Source organism: Mytilus trossulus, unplaced genomic scaffold (genome assembly GCF_036588685.1).
Source record: "Mytilus trossulus isolate FHL-02 unplaced genomic scaffold, PNRI_Mtr1.1.1.hap1 h1tg000085l___fragment_1__unscaffolded, whole genome shotgun sequence".
Classification (NCBI taxonomy): Eukaryota; Metazoa; Mollusca; class Bivalvia; order Mytilida; family Mytilidae; genus Mytilus; species Mytilus trossulus.
The window spans coordinates 5,011,599-5,035,220 of NW_026963295.1; the positions used below are offsets into that span (position 1 = coordinate 5,011,599).

At 30.5% G+C, this 23,622-nt stretch overlaps 1 protein-coding gene and 1 long non-coding RNA gene across 2 annotated transcripts; both read right to left on the reverse strand.

Annotated features, from left to right (window-relative positions):
- Positions 1–2,913: 2,913 nt before the first annotated feature.
- Positions 2,914–6,310, reverse strand: LOC134699788 (uncharacterized). Its single transcript, XR_010103671.1, has 3 exons — positions 6,187–6,310; positions 4,294–4,380; positions 2,914–3,085 (listed from the first exon to the last, which is right to left on the reverse strand). It is a non-coding gene; the product is annotated as an uncharacterized LOC134699788 (long non-coding RNA).
- Positions 6,311–6,955: 645 nt separating this feature from the next.
- On the reverse strand, positions 6,956–20,190 carry LOC134699874 (neuropeptide S receptor-like). The gene is made up of 4 exons (XM_063561278.1): positions 20,070–20,190; positions 11,685–11,773; positions 9,282–9,414; positions 6,956–7,314 (listed from the first exon to the last, which is right to left on the reverse strand). The coding sequence occupies exons 2-4, from the start codon at positions 11,757–11,759 to the stop codon at positions 6,956–6,958; spliced, it is 567 nt and encodes a 188-aa protein (XP_063417348.1). The 5' UTR covers positions 11,760–11,773; positions 20,070–20,190.
- Between the last annotated feature and the right edge of the window lie 3,432 nt (positions 20,191–23,622).

A 23,622-nucleotide genomic window follows, 5' to 3' on the forward strand; every position in this document is an offset into this window, starting at 1 on the left:
ATTTTCTATCATAATTTCTTCGGTAAAAGGTTGCTGCTCACAAGAAAGTTAAGAAATCTAAATAGTGAAGGAGAAATTACCCGTTCGTAAATTTTAAGGACGCTACCACGAGTTAATATATGGCATACCCAATCCACAGATGATATGTTCCTAATTTGCAAAGTATAATACCGTTCCCTTTTTTCATGAATGTAACCTTTTAAAGATTTGAACTATCTACTGAGTTTGTAATAATATTAGCAACACGACGGGTGTCACATACGGAGCAGAATATACGTACCTTTACGGACCACCTGAGATCATCCCAAGTTTTTGGTGGGGTTCGTTTTATTTAGTCTTTAGTTTTCTATGTTGTGTCTTGTGTACTATGGTGTGCATGTTTGTCATTTTCTTTTTTAGCCTTGACGTTCTCAGTTTATTTTCGATCTATGAGTTTGAATTGTATATGTTGCCTCTCTTTTGATGTCAACACCGTTATCAACATAATAATTGTATTTAACTGTATTCAAGTTTATTATCAGTCGAATATCGAATGAATGACAAACACAATTAGTGACAAGTTTGGAACACTGATTCTAAAAAGCAAAAAAAAACACTAGGAACTAGACAAAATAAAAAAATACTAATATGCATTGCGACAAAATGCGTTTAAGAACGCATTGCAAGATACCAAAATACATACAATGGTTTATTATATTTATTCTGCCTTCGTGCATACATATTTGTCGATAGTGACAGTTATGCATATACTCTAAAGCAAGAACAAACACATCTCTGGTGACGAAAGACAAAAGTCTTTTCAAACTTATCAATCAAAACGAACTGACCTGCTATATAGTCATTTTAAAATTTAAAAGCAAACAAAACATCGAACACAATATACAACAAAGAAAACTGAACTAAGTGATCGCAGTTGCGTCATAACAGTAAGTAAAACCTGTTCCACTATTGCTCATGTTCGACACTATTGTACCAAGCGTAATGCGATAGTGACACTGATTTGTTATAAATTAAGGCGACCTTATCTTCAAGTGAAGTTCTTTGATACAAGGAAACCACGTGGATACATCTCTGAGGTATATTGATGAGACATGTAAATTTTTCTACATCGCCACAAATTGGTCGACCAATGATATGCGTTTACGTCTTTACTCGCAATACACATGATATCGCAGTCTTATACTTCATTTTACATGAAGGGAGAGGGTTGCAATCTTATAAAAAAAAACAACCCCGCTGCATTTTTGAGCTTTTCCCAAGTCAGGAGCCTTTGTCATTTCTTAGTCTTTTATAATTGACAATTTTGGTTTCTTTTGAATAATTTGGAGTTTAGTATGACGTCTAGTATCACTGCATTAGTATACATACTTGTTTATGAGTCAGTTGAAGACTTCTACGGGTTCAGGAGTTGTTTATCGGTGCAATGAAGAACCATTCGTGGCCTTTGGTTGTTGTCTCCTCTATGGTTGGGTTGTTGTCTCTTTGACACATTCCCCATTTCCATTATTATTTTTTTAAGACAAAATGAAAATTGTTAGATGAGCAATTTGATAATATTCCTTTCCTTTATTAGCATTTGCAAGCAATATGTAATACTTGTGTTACATGAGTTATCAGATTTTTATCCTTTGGTTTGTTATTACAATCCCTTCACTCCGGCATTATCCTTCTGTTTATTTACACATGCTCGTAGACGGTAATAATCAATTACATTATAGCAATATTACAATTCAATATTATACTCAATACAAATGGCAGACTTGTAAATAAAAATAGCAAGTAATATACCAATATTTGATGAGTTAAATATTATGACTGTTAATACAAATCTCGTTTAAAATAATGAATACTATATATCATTGAAATAATTGAATATCACTCAACCTAAAATCACTAAAATTGATAAGGTGTTCAAAGATCTTGAAAGGATAGAAAGATTACAAAATGTTTTCGTTTTATTTTGTTCAAAACGCAGGTATCATCAAAACCTATATGACAAATGTTCGTTTTCTACCCATGGGTATATGAAATGCAAACTAACATTTTTATAACGCGAGAGTACTTCACGATCTGTAGTGCGTTTCCTTTTTACTGTTTATTTAATTTTCTTCCAAGAAAATGGCATACGAATAGAACCTCTATCCATTCAATGTCGAATGCTGTAGTGCACTTTTTTTTCATTTTGAATTCAATTTTCTGCCACGAACTTCCCACACAAGCAAAACCGCAATTCATTTGATGTCAAGCGTTTGATAATAATGATATCTTAACTTTTCGAAAGCACCTGTTATTACATCCGGTTGTTTGGTGAGATCTGTGGTAATATGTTTCCATAAATATTTCAATGTTATGTTTAAAAGACTGATTGCTTTTTTTCGTCGTTTTCGTTTTTATTTGTTATAGCCATTACTGCTTGACTATTGAGTGTATTCTTGTAGATCCTTCAGCCTTCAGGTTGGAATCACTTATGTTCGTAGGTACTAATTTTCGCGAATAAAAGAACCCTGCCATGTTCGTGAATATTTGATGTTGCGCTTTATCCAATGTTTGCATACAGGTCTATAGGAAATTTGGCATTCATTGACATTTCAATTTTGTGGTTCAACTATACCCACGAAATACACGACAATTGGCATCTGCCAAATGATAATGTATTCACAGTAACAAAAATTGAATATGTTAAGGTTTCTTCATGAATATCACTTTTAAATGGACCTTTCACTCTAAGATGACGTTTTGAACCTATTAAAGTTTTCACTGTATTTACCTTCCTCTAAGATGGCTAAATAAACACTTCAATCAAATATCACTTTTAAAGATGACGTTTCACTCACATGTAACTTTTAATGATTACGTTTTGAACATAATGACGTTTTCAATGTATTCATGTGCATTACATGAGAATCCGTCTTTTTCTTATTTGATCGAAACATTTTGAAATTAAATATCAAAAACACTAATGGATTGGCAAAACTGTTCAATGGTGCAAATGTATACAACACATTATATATCAATCCAGCTTTTATATTGGCGTAAAACTGTAAATATGCACCCACATATATTGGCGTCCAACATAATATATACACTGAAAAAAATAAAAATAGGAGGTTAAATAATTTGATTCTAGGTAAGGGCGTCGTTTTTCATTGTAGATATGTTTACGAGGAAAATAAAAGCGAACAGATTTGACTATCAAAAAGTTAAGTACACCTTTCAAGATGATAGATTAAATACTTGATAACATAATCATTTTGGTTTATTTTGTGTTAATAACATTTGCAAATGCACATAGTATTTGTTTGCAAATGGTTACATAAGGTAATTGTTTGTTTTGTATTTGAACCAGCATCATAAAAGAATCGTACACTGTTCCACATTGGATGATGCAGGTTTAAAATGACACGTTTAATCGAATACTGATCATATTTGATTTAAAGAATCAAGAAATTGTTTACAACTGAATCTTAAGTAATTGTGTGTCGCATGCCCAAATATATTAGTTTAGTGTCATGTAATATTTTGTATGTAACGCTGTCATTTTAAGTAACATGGGCTGTTACCACTGTTATGTAGTTTGTGAAGTGTGAGAGAAATAAAGTATGTAACATAACTTGAATGGGTAATGCATTTAGTGTCTATTCAACCACGTGATTACCATGTAGGGATTGTTAACATATTCACTTGAAAAAGTGATCAGTTTACCTGTGAAGACGGCATAATTTATATCACACAATCAGAAATTGTACTTAATTGAGGCTGGCAATCAGTAATTTGAATCATTCTTGTGTACAGTGTTGTTTATTACTTTATATTTGCATCTCTGTTTTTGTTTATTATTTATGGAGTTTGTGTTGGTTTTTTTAAAACATTATCGTTTGAACCTTTTATGACTGTTTGCTTTATTTGCACAATAATGTTGATAATATGGAATATTGTGCGAGAATCATACACGTGACAAGGTTTAATCCATCATTTTCAACAGAAGAAATTAGCTGTACCAATTCATGAATATTAAAATTGTGTTTTTTGCGCATTTTGCCATTAAATAAAGGAGTTTTCATTTTGATAGTTGTTCAGTATTTTTGTTATTCTATTTTTTGTTATATTGATATCAAAAGATTGTATTGTACCCGCCGTATGAGCATTCGTCTTATTTTTGTCGATGTATGTTGAGTTCTATTTGTGGGTTTGATTTTTTATAGGTCTATCATTTTAAAATAATCATTGAAAATTGGAAGGTCCTACAATTACACTACAGCAATATCAAATCTTAGATGTCAATGTATAACTTACCACATACTACAACTAATAGTAGCTTTATCGTCTTGATTTTTGCATTTGAAATCACTCTATCCTTAGGAATTATTTCATCTGTAGAAACTATAAAAATCTAAATATTTAGTAAATTAGCGACCGAGTAATGCACATTTCAAATCTTAATTACAAATAACTTGGCTGCCTAATTGAAACACTTCAAATCATGAAATATTTTTTTTTCCTTTTTGCCCCGAAACCACATTACGTTGATAAATCCGATATCACTTTTTATCATATATTTAGTACAAAATACAGCTATTTTGTATATATAATAAAGGTTCGTTTTTCCAGTCTGTATCACATACCCTGTATCGCATACCCCGTTTCGCATAGCTAAACCCGTATCGCATACCCCGTATCGCATTGTATAACCCGTATCGCATACCTGTCGTCACGTCATAATTCGAATGACGTCAACGTTTGACCTATGACGTCCAGTTGCTGAAATTGCAATCCTTGCATATGAAAAAATGAGTTCCCACTAAAACAAATGTCCTATCATTTCAACTAAAGCCGATATTTTTCCGAAAAATATTTCCCAGTAACTTTACGAGCGACTTTTATAGAAACAATAAGATGTAGAAATATCTGAAGTTCTAATTTTCGTGAAGTATGTTTTCATTACCTGATGGATTAAACACAAAAATTAATGCAAATTTTATTTTGATTTGGTTAGAAATAGAGAGCAAACTTTTCAAGGAATATTTGTCTTGCTCTTCGTTCACCTCGTCCGAAAATTAATATTAAAATGATCAAGAAAAATAAAATCGTCAAGTAAACAATAAAACTTTAAACATGTCTACATTTTTGATAAATATTAATTTTAGTTGAAATTATAGGACAGTTTCGTTATTGGATGCATTTAAAACATATACATGTACATGGTTTCAAAAGTATATTGAGAATGGTATAAGGTTATATTGGACATAACGATTAGGATATTAAACAAAGAAGTAAGTCTTTAAAAAAACGTAATAAGTCGGCTGGAAAAATACAAGAAAATCATAAAGTTCTTTTCTAGCTTATAACTTCAGACGATTTAAAAAAAAATGATATCCCATGAATCTGATTCTATTAAAATATCATGATAAACAGAATACCACATGACAAAATCCGTATCGCATGCTGTATCACCACTCGACCAATATCAGCCCTTGGGACCTTCGGCGATCGGGACTGATATTGGTTATTCGTGGTGATACAGCATGCGATACGGATTTTGCCATGTATTATTCTCTTTTTATTCGATGATAAGAGTTTATATTGGATCAATTTCCCTCAAACGCAAGTCCTCTTTCAAATGGCATAGGCTCGTGTACTTAGACTTTGTTTAAAGTTGCAATTTTTATCATGTTTATGGGTAAAAAATCAAGACACTTTGAAAAAGATTGTTGTTATATTTTATTCCCTATCATCGTCTAGGACAAACTTATAATATATGTATGTACCGAACATCATAATGTCTGCATAATTATACTACAAGATATCAGATGTGAGTTTCAGAATACAGCTTTTTACCGCTCGTGCGCAAAACGGCTTCATATTGAGTAGAGTAACTTGTATTTAACAATACAAATCTATAATTATACTGTTTTATACAATTTACTAAGTTTGTGTCAATTCATCGTATTTCAGGTCATGTTTGTAAAGCCATGATATGCACTTAGATGATATGCTGAGCAGAGTCGAACGGAAGATAGGGATTTCAATAACATATTTTGATTTACTTCGTCAAAGTTTGTGGATGAATATTATCGAACAATTTGCTTGTGATAGTAAAAATGTTTGTTATACTATTACGTATGAAAGTAAGTTTACTCTGTGAATCAACAAATTAGAATGATAAATCAATTAAAGATAACTTCTTACCTGTATCGCTTCTGTTTGCCGGAATAAATCCACATGTTTCCCGTCTTCGGATTGTAATTATTATACCAGCATAACAAATGACGTTAATAATGACTGGAATTATTATCATAAGTGTGGTATCAATATAAAGCATTGCCTGAAAAATAAATGAAATCCTTTGGATATAAGCCAAACAGTTCAAATACGCTATATATACGTACACGAATCTTAAAGATAAATAAAATTCAGCAATATGTAAAAAGTTGCAGTTGCATTGCAACTACGGTAGTCTATATTTGCTTGTATCCACTTAATTTGAACTTTGGTGGATCACTTTTCTTTTATTTGATTATACATAGTCTTTTGTTTTTCTTTCATATACATGCAAATAGACATTAAATACTTTTTAATTCATTTCATGTCGCTCTATAGTTTTGGTATATGGTAAAGATTATATTTGCATTGTCTGGACCAGACACAAATTCCAGTTTATTTCAAATATCCAGCCGAAGGAAATTAAGTATCCTCTTTTGGAAATTTAAAATTGTGTTAAGATTTCATTTAAGCAAAAGTAAAAAAAACAATAAAAAAATTTGCATAAAGTAAAATAGAATAAGGTTTTCTTCTTTGCAAGAAGAAGCTTTCAACATTTGCAAGAAGTGGAGAAGATTATGAGGTTCTAACAAAATAATTTGTGAAATGCAATGACCTGCCTCAAAGTAACCACATAGTCAGTTCACAAAAGACAACAACTAACAGATTAAATGAAATTAAAACAACTCGATTCCAATCAGTCATGTTTTTCTCTCAAACTTACCTCCATGTATGGAATAAAATGAACACAAAATGTCTTCTCCCTCTTCCCGAAGTCAGTGTGAACAACGTACTGCACAGCAAGAACTGATCCAGTAATCCATGCTATTGATGCCAAACCAAATCGATACTTTTGTCCTTTAGATGCTGCAGATAAAGGTCTCACAATAACGTATAGTCTATCTATAGACATTACAACTATTGCATATATAGATACATAGGCTGACCACTGTGAGAAAAATGCGTACACTATATAGCAAACATATTTATTCCAAGGAACTCCAAATTTGTTGAAAACCAACTCCGGGAAAACGTAAAAGAGTCCAAGACAGAGATCTACAAATACAAAATTGTTTCAATTAAAAAAATATATGTCAAAAGCTTTGCAGGGAAGATTAATATTGACTATGGATTTCATTTTTCTCTAGACGATAAACAGCTAGCATCATCATCCTTCTTTTTATAGTATATTTTAACAGTGCACAATGTCAATTATAGCGAATGACATGAATGACGTCTATCAACCAAATTAGTCAAGAATGTAGTTATTAATATTCTGTGAATCGAATACGTTGTATATTTATAAGTTGAACTAGGTTTTAGAAACGGCGCGTACTCTTGAATATGTCCTCTCTTTCACTTGTCATTATTTTTTTAAATTGGTAAGTGATGTATAGTATCTTTCTGATGAGTACAGGTCTACAAACCGATGCAAACAGAGTGGTACTGTTAATGGTATCATAGCTGGTTTTATAGTTTACATGCACTTTTCGCCAATGTCAAAGGTTAAAAAAGAATTGAGAGCTCAAATTAATGTTTAGCCCTTTCATACTTTAAACACTTGCCAATGCTTTGTTGTCGTAAGTGTCTGATATAATTGGTTTACAAGTAATGTTATAAAGTTGAACTATTGTAACATAAACTGACAATGCCATAATTTACGATATATATATTCTCTTAAGTATCCGACAATGTACCACTTTTGATGTTCCCTATTAGTTTTTGTAAAATTATTTTTTTTTTTTAAATAAGGTGCGGAAATTATCTTTGTTTCAAATAAACAAGTACATAGCATGAGTTTCGTTTAATCTGTCTTGTTCTGCAGAAAGAAATAACCACATATCATATTATTTAATATCTAAAAACAAATCATGATTGGAAGTTTACCAATCAAATGATCAGCACTTTTAACCTGTGTACAAGCTTTGGTAATCCAGTAATCTGAAGGTTTCGAAATATACTTTAACACCCTTCTCCCTTTCCCCCCAAAAAGTTGCTTTGAAATACCAAAGATGTATGCGTATGACCCAGACATGTATTACTGCAATGACTTGTAGATTTGTTTTTACCTAAAACTTTCAAGTTAAGGGGAATATTTTAATTGACTTTTTTTAAAAGCAACTGAATGTGACGTATTAGAAGTTGGTGGTATTACACTTCAAACGGTGAACTGTGGCTAACAACTTTTCCATCTGCTTTTTGTCATTGAAATCATACCCCTTTCTTTATTGTATTTACCCTTAATTCAACTTGACATTTTATGATATTATGCAGGTATTTTTGGAAAATGAAATGGTGGCTCGATTGAAATTAATTGCTTTTAAATGTTATCTGATACAATATTATTATGACAATTTGTACCAGTAATAGTTGAAACTAGAATTCAAGCGATAATTGAATATCAATGGTTACATTTCATCAATATCTTTAAACAAATACACCAATTATAAAAACAACGGATCCTTAAGAACCGTATAAACTGCAAAAAGATCTAAAGCATTACAAATTGTTTGAATTAATCAACAACCGCAATACAAAATTGATGCAAAGAAACTTAAAGACGAAAAGTTCTTGACACGAAATACTGCCATTCACATTAAAACATATAGCGACGGAACTTCACTAGAAATCAACATATGGCCTTCATAAATAAATAAAATGTAAAGCATGTTTTTTATAACTATGAAGAGATATAAATTTAAATATCAATACATTTTCTGAAATCTTATCCTAAAATATTCGATTCTTCCGGAGTAAGTGAGATCACACCCATTTTTTGGAGGTTTTTGTGATGATTAGTCTTGATTTTTCATTTGTGTTTTGTGATTCTGTGTTTAATTTGGTTTTTAATGTCTTCGATTGTCCCTATAGTGTCGTTTGACTCCTGAGTACACAAATAAAACAAACAAAATCACAACAGACCTCCGAGAGTAGATCTTGCGCAACATGTTTCATCCGTCGACTGGTAATTTATGAGCTCATAAGGCATCATTCGGAAAAGGAGCACAAAATAATAGTAATACCTGATATTGCAAGATTTGTAACAAAAAATCCCATTCTCGTCTTCTTCTTCCGTGTTAGTAACAACACGATAACAAGTGCATTGAATGCTATTATACCAAGGAAAATCAGAAATGATATCCATTTTAAAATCACCTACAACACAAAATAAAATTATAGTTTTTACCGATATAACATTGGTGTACACCTATTACATAGTTAATTCACATATTATATACTTCATACCTTATGCTGTTTGTTATTTGAGGAATTGGTGTTTAAAAATCAACTTAGTTAAGCACTGCGGAACTAATTCGAACGTTTGGAATGTTGATTTATAGATTTTTTTATTGTTTGGACAAGTATTTGTTTAATGACCTATTTTCGACCTAGATGTCACAGTTTTTGTGTGTTAAAAGTTTGACCATCAACACACTATAACTTAGTTTTAATTCAACAAGATATGCAGGCAGGGACGCATGTTAAACGACAGTAAATGTGTTCTAAAATAATATAATTATTAAAGTTGCGAATGTACAAAAGTACTGATCTTTATATATATTATCTCATTTTAGAAATATTCCCCTTATTACATTTGTTCAATTTGTTAGGCTATCAATTGTTCTATTCTGGCAAGCATTTATTATTTATTCCGAAAAAATCAAGACTGCATGTTCAAAATATTAATATTTAATAATGAAAAAATAAATAGAAGGCAAATCGATAGATCGTTAATAAATGGAACAAAGAACATTATAAATAAAGAATCAGTTTGTAATATTGTAACGATATTTTGTTATGGATGATAAAACAAAACAGCATTTCCAATCATTTCGTGATAGGGTGTCTTTTGATTTAAAGCAATAATCAGTCTTTTCAACACAATATGTTGGAAGAAAGTGTGGTTGTGTTTCCGAATTTCATCGAATTTGATTTCCGTTACGTCTCCATGCATACAGGTTTTACAAATATCAAATATGTAGTATTGCTTCTTTTTAAAAAGAAAATATCATTGGTACCGATTGGTTAGAATTTTGAATTTAGGGTCAAAACACCACAAAAATAATGTGTGACATATTCTATTTCTTAAATCACAATTTTTAAAGTGTACATCATCTGAGTTAATCGGTTTATAATTTAATAAAAAAAAAATACAATCACTTTTATATTTCAAAAATCAGTTCCCGTTGTTTGCCTCAGTTAATTATGTTAATAGAAGGTTTTATTACGTTTTTTTTTTTTTAATTTCATTTCCCTTAGTCTGTATTTGTACATATTTAACAATAATTTAAAATTTAGTATTGCTTTCTTTTTGGTTATTATTAGCATCCAAAATACGAAAAAAATTACTACAAAAACACATCATCACTAAATGGCATAGTCTTTTTTAGGTTAATCGGTTTATAATGCAATGGAACAGAAGTAATCGATCACTTTTCACAATAAGACAATCAATTTCTTTCTTTTCATTGACATTAGGTCGTTCCATATGTGAAAACTTTAAACTAACAGACAAACATATATGTCAAATTGAAATATTTTTTGATTGATTGATGATTTCTATTAGCTGAATCAGTGTAATGAGCTGTATGAAGGCGAAAAACTAATATATTTGTATTGCAAAAAAAATCAGATCTCTATTTTAGTTGCGACATCTATTAAGTCACGCCCACACTCCTAATACATTGGTTTTCAACGCATTATAAGTTGTTTTTCATGAGAGACGGTAAAGCGATCGAAAGATAACAATAATCAGAATTCAACATTGAAAACTTCCATACATAGCAATACGAGCGAGTCCCACCAGTTTGCACCTTTAATTGATATTTTTCCTTTAGTATCTGTATTTTTAAAAAGAAATTCTAAATTGCTGTTACACCAACGTTCAGGGACACACCAATTGTAAAAAAAAACACAAAAACGTTCGAAAAAAGTGCATGGGGGCGTCAACCAGGTCTCCCTAAAAATGACCGTCTACAAGCTCTTGGAATTGATGATGCTCGAATAAGTGTTCCTTAAGTCATGGTTCGATTTAATGTGCATAGGTCAACTTTCAGAGACTAACAAGCAGATATTTGCAAATTATAACTGAACAGGATAGGTCGAAATCTCATATAACAGTGTGAGGAGCGCAACCTTCGCTTTACGTCAAAACGTAACAGGTTTATTCCGGCAACAGAAGTTGTACATTGAACAAGTGAAGCTGTTGGGGTGTTTGCAAGTCCATCATTAATGCATGTGGAGTATGGATGAGACATAGATTATGAATATCGCTATATCCATGTTCGCCCTTTGACCCTACTGCGTTCCATAGTAACAAATTATAAATAATAAATAAAATTTTATATTTTTGTTGCTCAACTTTTTTTGGATCAGTATAGTTTAAAACGTTTTTGTAAAAAAGATATCGATGCTCGTTAACTAACCTTGTAATGCTCAGGTGTATTACTTGTTCCATTGCTGTGATAAATATTTGTCGTTGTATTGTTATAATATTCCATACTGGTATGTCTTCCTATAAAAAAAAGTTATGCTATGTTTTTGTTTTGCTTCCTGATTAACGACACATTACAGTGTATCACAAAGACATGACAACAGGAACTACACGAAAACCAACAAATATAATGCATAGTTAATCTTGCTGACCATTTATACGATTTGCATGTTTAGAGTTCAGACAGTGCAATTAATTGGTATACTTGACCTCTTTATAGTACAGGCTTGACACTTTCTGCAGTGATTATGTAGACATTCTGTTTGAAAATACTTTTAAAAGAGGTTTCAGTACCAAGGTAAATGCTTTCTTTGGGAAAAAAATGTTTGATCAGGCTAATTCAATTTGGATCTAGCATTTAGGATCATTTATATTCATAGTCGAACTATTGGCGCCTATTTACAAATTTGGCAGCCATTTTGGATTTTTTAAAGATTTGTCCATTTCTGAATATGTTTAAGTATCATAACTGCATGATAACTACCCCTTTTCAAAGGAGTATGCATTTACTATAGAAATGTATTATACCAATATATTGATTAAATCTCTTGACTATTGGCAGTCATTTAGTGTTTGGCAGCCATTATTGACATTCTTTTATATGGCTTCATCACCTAAAATATGTTTAAGCATCATCACTATATCTGTACAAAGTTGTATGCTTTTACTATGAAGGGATCAATCAAACGTACATATTAAAAAAAGCCTCTTGACGAATGCCGGACATTTTGAATTTGGGCTGCCATTATGGATTTTTTCAGATAACTCCCTATCCAAAAAAGTTTATTATCATCATATCTAACAATATGCAAAGTTCCATGCTTTTAGCATAAAGTGATCAAATGTGCCAACATTTTGAAGTGACATTTGTAGATGCTGGACGGTCATCATGTACTCGCAAACACGATGCAAATGTATTTAATATAAAAAAAAAAACATTATGGGATAGAAGTGAAATTTTCCGGTAAACATGAAATTATTTAAAATGTTGTAATATTGTTAGGTAAAGTAACATCAATTTATTTTTTTTAGATTTGTATAAAATTTCTAGTTTTGTCTGCTTTAAAACAGATGCTATGGAAATAAATATTTTATTTTCTCATTTAGTTACATGCTACTTTTGCCTAAGTGATACACGACTACAAACAATACGGATGAAACACGATCATTTTCTAAAATCATTGATGTCAATTGAATAAAACATCTTCGAACGAAAACTAACTTTTAAGAGAGTCATTCAATAAAACCCAATCACAAAACATTATTTGATAAATTCAACAAAGGTAAAAATAAAAACAGGCTACAATTGCATAGCCATTGAAACGTGTAAGCGCCAGTTTATCATACCTTAAGTACAATTAGACGTTATGCATGGTTTAACGTGGTCACGTGGGTTTGTTATGGGTCAGCAGATTTCAGATGGGGTTAATGACCTCAGGTTTACTAGAAATTGTAAGTCATTGGTTAATATTATTGTAAATCTTGCTCATTGTCATACAAACTTAGTAACAAAAGTCCCATTTGCGATAATTATGTCAAACAGATAAAATAAATCTTACAAAAAGAGCTTACGGTAAGCTTCCATATGTACGGTGAATCAACATATTCTTGAGGACTATGTATTCAAATAAACTCATCATATATATCATTATTATATTTTGTATCAGAGCATGACGCGCGTTTCCTCTACAAGAGACTCATCGGTGAAACTAGAATCAGAAAAAGTTAAAAAAAAAAGGCCAAATAAAGTACGAACAAGGCCGAAGTTGAAGAGCATTGAGAACCCAAATTCCGAAACGTTTTACTAAAAACATTTTATGTAATCTATTCCTGAGGTAGACAACACTTGTTAGTAAAGCATGAACCGTTGATACCGTCAAAGTAGGATCTTATATCTTATTTAACTTTTCAAGTATGCTTGTATTTTTAATATAGTAATTTAAAATGGTGCTCAATTCAAAACACTTCATGCTCATTTTAACATTGGTAGGCATTATATTTGTCGATATTTTACACTGAGCGTTAGGTGTAATGCAAAGGTAGGAAACAAACTGGAGGAAAATGTGTACATCGCAAGATTTTATGTTTAAAATGTTGAAATTTATATTTATACAATAATTCCAAACCTCGTTGGTACTAAAAATAACAGGTGAATATTGGTGTCGAAAAATACGGGAAATACCAACCTTGTTTATCTACCTTTATTTCCTTCTCGCTAATAGTACAAATACAGTATTTGTATAGGTCGAAGCTTACGAAAATACAGTTAAAATGTTTAGCTGTTCCCGTTTCCTCCCCGAGGAGTCTGTACATTACATTTCCTGTTTGATATGTTTAAAAACTATGAGCAGGGTAAATATATGTTGTTCGATATAACATATATTATAAAAATTTATGTAAACTACTTGAATGTATATATTTTATAGGATAACAAAGGAAATAACTTTAAAATAAACAGTAAATGTGTTCGCATGTGTCAACTAAATATTTTGTGCTCATTAGAACACGGCTTTGTTTACACGTCATATTATAATAAGAAATAGAGCATAGAGCACAAAACAAAACGTTTAAATACAACAATGTAAAAGCATCAATTTTTATACACTTCGGTGTTGACACGAATATCAATTAAATGGTCATTTTTTTAAATTCCTGTTTACAACACTTTGATGTTTTTCGGGAAAACTAAGGATTTTCTTATCCCAAGCATAGATTACCTTAGCCGTATTTGGCACACATTTGGGAAATTTTGGATCTTCAATGTCCTTCAACTTTGTACTTGTTTGGCTTTATAAATATTTTGATATGAACGTCACTGAAGAGTATAATGTGTACGAAACGCATGTATGGCGTACCAAATTATAATTCTGGTACCGTTGATAAATTATTATACAGAATGACAATAATAGCAAATACAAATATCCTTTTTTTTTAAATATTCAGTGTACCATTAGTCAGAAAACGAACAGTAAATGAACTGTTGTTCTAAATTGATGGGTTTTGGATCAAACATTGTTATACCACAGTATTCCTTTGTTACTCATTCAAATACGACGAATATCATTACGAATTAACAGACAGAATCGGTATGCAAAACCTAGTTAAGTTATATAGAAAATCGATATTCCATTTCCACCTTTTATTCTGGTAAATAAATAACTCTGAATTGATTTATAATGGTCTTGTAGCTATTATAGAATCACAAACTTGTAATTGGTGTCTCTTAACCAACAGACATACCAGGATTTATTACAAGTACTTGTGATCGAACTTAAAATAAATATGACACATACATTAACTACTAAATTGTAAGTTACGTATGCATGTAATACATTAATATATAAGAAAAGTAAGTCGAAAAATATCAGAGACACATTCAAACTCCAAAATCGAATATAAACTGACAACGAAACAAAACATAGGACATTGAAGAAAAGGTTACATGAATGCCACCAAAAACATGGTTTGAGCTCATATGTTCCAGGCGAGCAAGTAGGCATTGATCGTCATGTGATCTGGTATGTTGTACATCTTTATACTTTTTTGGGAATCCATTTATACGTGTTAACCTATATGCCAATTTCTTCGTTATTTGATCTTTAGTAGCCGGAAAGTTGTCCCATCGGCAATCAAAACACATACTTATGATTTATATTAAGGATTGATTTCTGTTTTTAACATTTTAATACCTAATCGGTCCCCTGTCGCCTACTGAAAAACGATATATATTAAAAGTAATAGCAAAAATTCAAGAAAACGTGTTATGACTTAATCAATAGTTCTAACTGTTCAACTAAAATATCAGTCTTCGGTGATGTACAGTGTTGAATTGAGCATAATATTAACAATCAATCACGAGTCATATGCAATAAAATAACTGTAATAAGTGCAAGATGATATGATTATGTTTACGAATTACATTGAAATAAGTTACAAACACAGATACAAAACATCGTATGAATAGTTGACCTAATGGACCGTGGAGAAAAGTTAAGATGTTATGTCATTCCTCTTTTACTTTTGTGCATTTTGAGTCAAAAATGCAACAATTTATATTGCCAAAATCTTTGATAAACAAGTATATTATCTTTATTTTAAAATTTATTAATACAATCATTTAGTCAAATATGGCATTGTAATTGAACTTATAACGATACATGTATTTACACATCTTTTTAAGCTATTAGTATTGCCTTGTCTTACTTATCTGTCGGTATTTACTTTAAACATTTAAATAATAAAGGAACAATCTGACTTATGATGACGGGCTTTCTACACATTCGCATCAGGTAAAAAAATAATAATATTCCAACGTTGTACATATAAAAAAGAAGATATTGTAAGATTGCCAACTGTCAACAAAAGACCAAAATGACACAGAAATTAAAACTATAGGTCACCATACGGCCTTCAACAATGATTACAACCCATACCGAATAGTCAGCTATAAATATAAGGCCCAGAAATGACAATGTAAAACTATTCAAACGAGAAAACTAACGGCCTTCTTCATATATAAAAATTAACGAAAAACAAGTAACACATAAACAAACGACAAACACTAAATTACAGGCTCCTGATTTGGGACAGACACAAATATACATCTGCCAGTTAGTTACTTGTTTGAAACTTCACGGTACAGGTATATATATTTTACACAAAATAAAAAAGACACAATGTGACTAATGATGAGTTTTACTCATACATGTAGGCATTAAGTAAAACAAAAATATGAAAATACTGATTCTTATTTCGTATACCGGATTTCAAATGGTCCTCTTGTTTCGAGTATCGGACGGATACCGTTGCTTGCTGGTGGGTAATATCCTTTGGTTTCATCTGTTCAGTAGTCAATACTGTGCTACTGACATTAGTTAATAAATAAACAATATTGAATAAAACTATTGTTAAACTCCCTTAAGGTAGGTAGATATTGTGTTGTTCTGACCAGTTTGCATATGTCCTCTTTAGAAATAAAACCTTGCTTTTAATCGCTTCTAATACGAAACATTATGGTTTTTTTCCTTTCGCTGATTCAATTTCAATTATGGTCCGATTTTAATACCAGCTAGCCGTCACACTAAACAAAACACAATCAAAATATATAGTTCAAATACAGCAACCGAATGAAAATCAGATAAATTAAACAACTTGATATATTTTGAAATCGCAAAATTAATCACTAGAAGTAGCAACGGACGTTTAAAGATTATTCATTGAATGTTTGTGATTGAAAACACAGTACTGTGATAGCTTAACTCCTATAACTAATTTTAGAAATTACAGAAAAAAGATAAGGATAATGACATACGGTGAAAGAAGTGATATGACAGAAAAGAAAAAAAAATGAAAAATGGAAAATCGATGTTTAAAAGAAATTAGTTCCGGTTATCTCAAAGTTAATATTGAAATTAAATCATAAGTTTCTTCCTACTGATGCAATACATAAATGGTGTCTATATATTTTTGAGTAAAATAAGGGGGATAATCTCCTACTTCCGACAAAGTAAATGTCTCTCCCGGTCTCATATGACAGCTTTTGTTACACTGATTAAAAAATATATAGTTTTTATATATATACTTGCCTGTAAATCAGGAGATAAGTGGCCACTTTCGGTTAATTGAACTACACTTGTAGTATTATGTGATGATTTAATCTATATTACAAAATATATAGATTCCGAGATTATTTTCATGAAAAGAGCGCAAAAATGGCTACCTCCGGTTTTCTCCAGGTCATTTCCTGTTGTCACTTTTCAAGGTCATAGGTCACCCAACCTTTTGAATAAAAAATGTAGGTCATATGTCTTTATAATGAAACAAGTTGAAGGAATAATAAATTAACCTTATAATTTAACATTGCAAGGGCACTAACTCCTATAAGATGCCGTTGGATTGGTTCAGACAAAATGTTATATATCTTCATAACAAGAAAGCAAACATTTTGCATTGTTTTTTATATTTATTTATTTAAGGAATATAAAGTATACCGCTGTTCAAAACTCATATATTGATGGATAAAAAACAAAATCGGGGTAACAAACTAAAATTGAGGGAAACGCATTCAATATAAGAGGAGAACAACGCCACAACATTACAGTGTAACACACAAATAAACAGACAAAGCATTAGACAAAACCTTATGAGAATAACAAATATAACATCAAAACCAAATACATGAATTTGGGATAGATAAGTACCGGGACACGTCTTATATAACTCCTGTTACATTTCATCGAAACGCTTCGATCCAAATTAGCCAAACATTTCTGAGGATGTAACGAACAATATGTAAAATAATTTTGTAGATATATGTTCTTGTTACGAAGGAGATGCACACAGATAATGCACAGTGCATAGGGAGATCACTTTTATAAAGAAAATAATTCGGCTTAGCAGAGTGAAATTTAAAAGTGCATAAACAATACGATACAATATGGGAAATATCTAAGCTACATAATGCGAACAAAGTTTGGCACAAAAAAGAGATAGTAATCATAATAATCAGAGGAAGTCTTTTCAAAGAAAAGTACAATGACCTTATAAAAAGAAGAACACACACAACAAGTATTTCCATAGTAAACAAGAAAGACCTTATAATTATAAAAAAAATGTTCCAAATAAAAGACATTATCAGATAGTTAACTAAGCTAAAAAAAAAATTAAAAATAATTTTGCAACCTTGGATTGAAGATAAATAACAAATTATACGATGTCGTATGTTGTAACACACGTCAATTGTAATCACTGTGTTCGGTTAAAAATAGTTATGAAGAAGATAAGCATTTGAAAGCGTAAACTTTGGAGATACCAAGATGGTAAACCAAAAAAAAAAACTAGTTTAGAAAAAGATATAAGCGACTTCCCTCATAGAATATGTACTTTTTACAATATTTTACCAATCGACTTATTTAAAAAAAAACTGTGCAATGAGAACTTATTCAGACAATTCAATATGCATTCATGTTTGTATAATAGATGCATTTATCAAAAAATTTAACTTTTAGAAAATCTCAGTATACGTTTTCAGAGACGAACATATCAGATTACTCAGATTTGTCTTCCGCAAACATAGATCAATTGTAATATAGTTACGGTTAGAAGAAAGGAGCAGTGAGATTGCAACAAACATTGTTCAGTTTATAATAATATAAGAGTCTATAAATCATAGGTATGCATCAATGATAGATGTGGATTTTAACAAACTTGTTAACACAACACATTACGCTTTACAGTGTAAAATTGTTGATGTGCTATTAAACTAACGAACTGGAAAAAAAGGAACAACTTTTAGAAAATGTCCCTTTAAGTTCCAAATTTAAAAGATGATACATTGTTTTTTGTAAACAAGCCATATCGATATGGTGCATATGAACTAGATGTATGTCTAGCTCACAAAATTATGAATCTTGTTTTATGAATTCGATGTGTGATCAATTCTAAAATCAAATTGGTTAAACATTCAAAGGTTTGTCTGAAATAGTACTACTTAAACAGAGAAAAATTACATATGATTTATATTTCATTATAATACTTTATTCTGATTGGCTAACTGCACATCACATTTTATTCCTCATGCAATTGCATTACACAATAACATTTATCATTCATGATGACACGAGGTGTCGCAATAAAGTGCAGGTGAATTAAATAAAAACTTGATTGTATTTTCATGATCCTAGCTAAAATTTGTATTTATAAGTATTGAATGTTTTTTTTTTTTGTAGTTTTATATGGTTGTAAAAGCGTTAACCGTTAACATTTTTTTAATGCTTCCTCGCGCCATACAAACTGTTCGTTGGTCAACGCTTTAACACCCAAATAAATTTACAAAAACGAAGCATTCATTTCTTAAACGAGATGGACTACTGACGATAAAAGCTAAATTAAGTACGTTCATTTGAGTTTTATTATCATACAAAAATGATCAATATACTCAAATAGTCCTTTGGTAACATACGTAAATAAGATGCAAAACAGTTATAAAACAGTAGCAACAGTTGAACGGGACAGTATGTTGAAATGTTGCTTGCATTCGAAGTTTCGGATACAAATGAACATTATCACTAAAACATCCGGAGTTTAAAACACAACACAAAGTTATAATTCAGAAAAGTGTAAATGATAGTAATAACGAAACAAATCATCAAACAAGTATTATTGACAATCGTTCTAATAGTCATAGTTTAAATAAGAATAACGTTTATAAATCAACAGATCAAGAAAAATATACGAGAAATAGAAAATAATATTTAATAATAGCAAACCGATATATTGTTCAAAATTTATAAACATAATATAAAATAAACAAACTGACCTGGTTGGATAAAATCAAGTCGTCATTCAAAGCGAGAGGAACAATCATAAAACGACTATCTTATGTTGTATTTTAAAATCTTCTGCTTCTAACACACTAATGCAACGTCTATTATACTTGTGGTATGAGTCAATATTGATCGATATAACTGACTTGAAAGAAAAATTAAATCCACCTACAAAACAAACCAAATACATTATTATTTCCCATAGGCTAATTTGTCACTTCTTTCCCAATTAAATGTTACTTGTAACAATAGAAACAATAAAACAAAGGTTTTGAGGATCACATATCATCATTGGTGTTACGTCACCTTATTTCTTTTTATTGACCTTAGTTTTATGTTTCTAGATTTGCACGTTTCGGTCTGTAAAACTGTGCACTGGATTTAATTAATAAAAAAAACTGGTGAAATCATATTAAAATACTGTTTTCTAATAACATATCCTATAGACAAAACAACGATATTGGAATATAAAATAGCAAGTAACTTAAATAAAGCAACACGAACGTCTGTGACACATACAGAGTTTAATTATAACAAAGATGTGGTATGATTGCCAATTAGAGAACTGTTAACGAGAGACCAAAATGAAACAGACATTAACAACTTTAGGTCATTGTACGGCCTTCAACAACGCACAAAGCCCTTACCACAAAGTCAGCTATACAAGGCCCCGATATGACAATGTGAAACAATTCAAATGAGAAAACTAACGGCCTTATTTTTATAAAAAAAAATGAACGTAAAACAAATACGTAACACATAAAGTTTGCTATTTCACAATGGCACTCAGTTTTCTTTGAAATTACTCTCGTATTGCTTATGTACTGTTTATTTTTGTAATACAATTACATAGTATGTAGACAAATATAAACTGCTCTTTTTTTTACCATTGTATTTTTCAATTTGAAAAACAAACTACAATATTTACTTCCAAAAGTAGTCTAAAAGAACATGCAAACAAAATGCAAATTATCACAGATTAACTCATATTCATTATGTTCAAACATGTAAATAATTTCAAATAGTCTCATTGATGCCAAAGCAAAAACAGAATCTCAATAAAACAATTCAAACAGATATTACGAAGACATAATTGTCTGATTACATTTATTTATGATAATGCTTCCTGACTTTCGCTCGGGCAAAACAAATCACGAATGTAATACCTTCTCATGTTAAAACTACAATAAAGTAAAGCCTGCATCAATTATTTCTCAAATTTAATTCAAAGTTTGCCATATATACTTGTATTTTTTTGGGGGGTCATCCTGTGATCACTCATAGCTTGCTGTATGATTGTTTTCTAATATTTTAAGGTTTATTTGCGTTTATTTCATCTACAAAACAGTTGTCAACGATTAATTGTCACTTTCTTAACTAAAATCGTAAACAGTTATAACGTCGAACAAACATTACTGAACATAAGCTTTATTTGTTATTAAAATTACATTATAGCTCATGCTGATAAATAGTCATCCGAACTGATTATATTGAATCATGTAGGGTATTTAAAAAACTACTGTTGAATGAAAGTGGACTGTTCATATAAATGTAGAATTGCTTTGGTCAAAGAAGTATATAAATTCTGAAATTATTTGTAATATAAATCAAATATAAAACCCCTCATTGTCACGTTTTATATCCGTTTGATTGTTTTTTTTTTTTTTTTGATTGTATAGCACATAGTCGCAATACTGTGTGAATCTTAAGATCACTGTCAAATTGTAAAATCCCATGTGAGGAACTGATTCTTTTTCATTAGCATTTGTTTTCAATTTCCTCTATGGAGATAAAAGACACAATAAATTGTCGTTCGACAATATTTTTATTTTTTTTATTTTCACAATAATTTTCCAATCCTAAACTAGTAAAAAATAAGGATTTTTTGTTTATTAAGTATCAACATCTTGAAACAACGTACTTACCTTTATTACAGTGTATATCGTATTTAGATACAAACCATTTTTCTCCGAAAGATTAATATTATTCTAAATATTGTCTTTATTTTCTTAATTTGATCATCACTGGTTATTCTTCTAAAGACTAAAAGCTTCATTCGTTTTAACATTTAATCCTAATACCTTTGATGACTTTATTTTTATTATTAAATTTTATTTATTAATGCCTAAACCGGAAGATATGATGTGTTTCTAGTTTTGTTTCAAATATTGAGCATATTTGTAACAACGTCTACGATGTGTTTTGTTTTACATCTAACAGTTTATCAAATGAATTTTAGTTGATAATTTTGAAAATAATGTATTATATTTCTAGCTTTATCTGCTGAAACAGATGTTATCACCAAAGTGATAAACAAGTGCGGATACTTAACATGAAATTTGATCTTTTTCTTATTCATTGATGCCATATGGGATGAAACATCTTCAAATAGAAAAAAACCCGTTGAATCAATGTAGACATTGCACAGAACCAATCAAAAAACGTGTTGTGATGCATGCGATAAACAGAGATAAGGGATGTATACAATTTCCTCTTAAAGCTGATGTGTTCCAATCAGTTTTAGTTTGTAACCCGTAATATTTTTTTTCGAAATCGATTAATGACTTTTGAACAGTGCTATAGTACAGCTGCCTTAATTCATATTTCTTAAACGCAATTGCTCGTGTTGTGAGGATATTATGTCGTTAGAAATGACAAAATATAATCAATAAAGATGACGGATAATTATTCAAGTCATATTCAAACACTAAAACGCAGTTTACCTCGGAATAATTATGAATCTTTTGTTGTTTTTAAACCATCATGTTGTAACCGCTATGGATTTGTATGGGGTCCCTGACTAGGATTACTGACATACCAGGTCCACACATCAATTAAACTGTTTGAAAGATTCTTTATCCTGTAAAAATCAAGCACAGTCGAATATTATACAATAAGGAAATATATGAGAAATACATCACACGTAGTATGTCGACATCTGGTATTAGAATGATGCGTATGTTTTTGATGGGCAGACCGTATGAGTGAACCATTATTTATAACCAATATACGCAATAGTACAAGAGGATTCAAAATTACGACCATTTTCGTATATAGGATTCACACACATTGCGTTGAACTTAGAACACATTAAAATGCAAAAAAATACAAAGTAATAGAGCATAAAGCATTGCAAAACCTCAAATATTTTATAAAGGCTATGAATACATAAAACAAAGTGAAAGGATTTAGGTTTAAACGTAAACGTAACGACAAAGATAACAAATACATTTATCTGTTTTTAAATTATCCAGTGTACAATAAGTCTGACAACAAACGTAACAACTAACTTTTTTTTCTAAATTGATGGGCTTCGGTTCAAAAATTTTAACGTCACGGTTTTCCTTTGTTACTCGTTAAATACAACGATTTCCATAACGAATTGACAGACAGAATCGGTATAACTAGTTAACTTATTTATAAAATCGATATTTCATTTACACTCTTTAGTCTGGTAAATTATACGACTCTAAATTGATTAAAAGTAATATTGTAGCTTTTCTGAAGACATCAACTTGTAGTTGGGTTCTGTAAACCAAAATGAAT

Coding starts and splice junctions, on each gene's coding strand:
- LOC134699874 (XM_063561278.1), bottom strand. CDS start 11,759: ATGGAATATTATAACAATACAACGACAAATATTTATCACAGCAATGGA. Junction 9,415..11,684: donor ATACACCTGAGCATTACAAG/GTTAGTTAACGA, acceptor TTTGTGTTGTAG/GTGATTTTAAAATGGATATC. Junction 7,315..9,281: donor TACAAATCTTGCAATATCAG/GTATTACTATTA, acceptor TTGTATTTGTAG/ATCTCTGTCTTGGACTCTTT.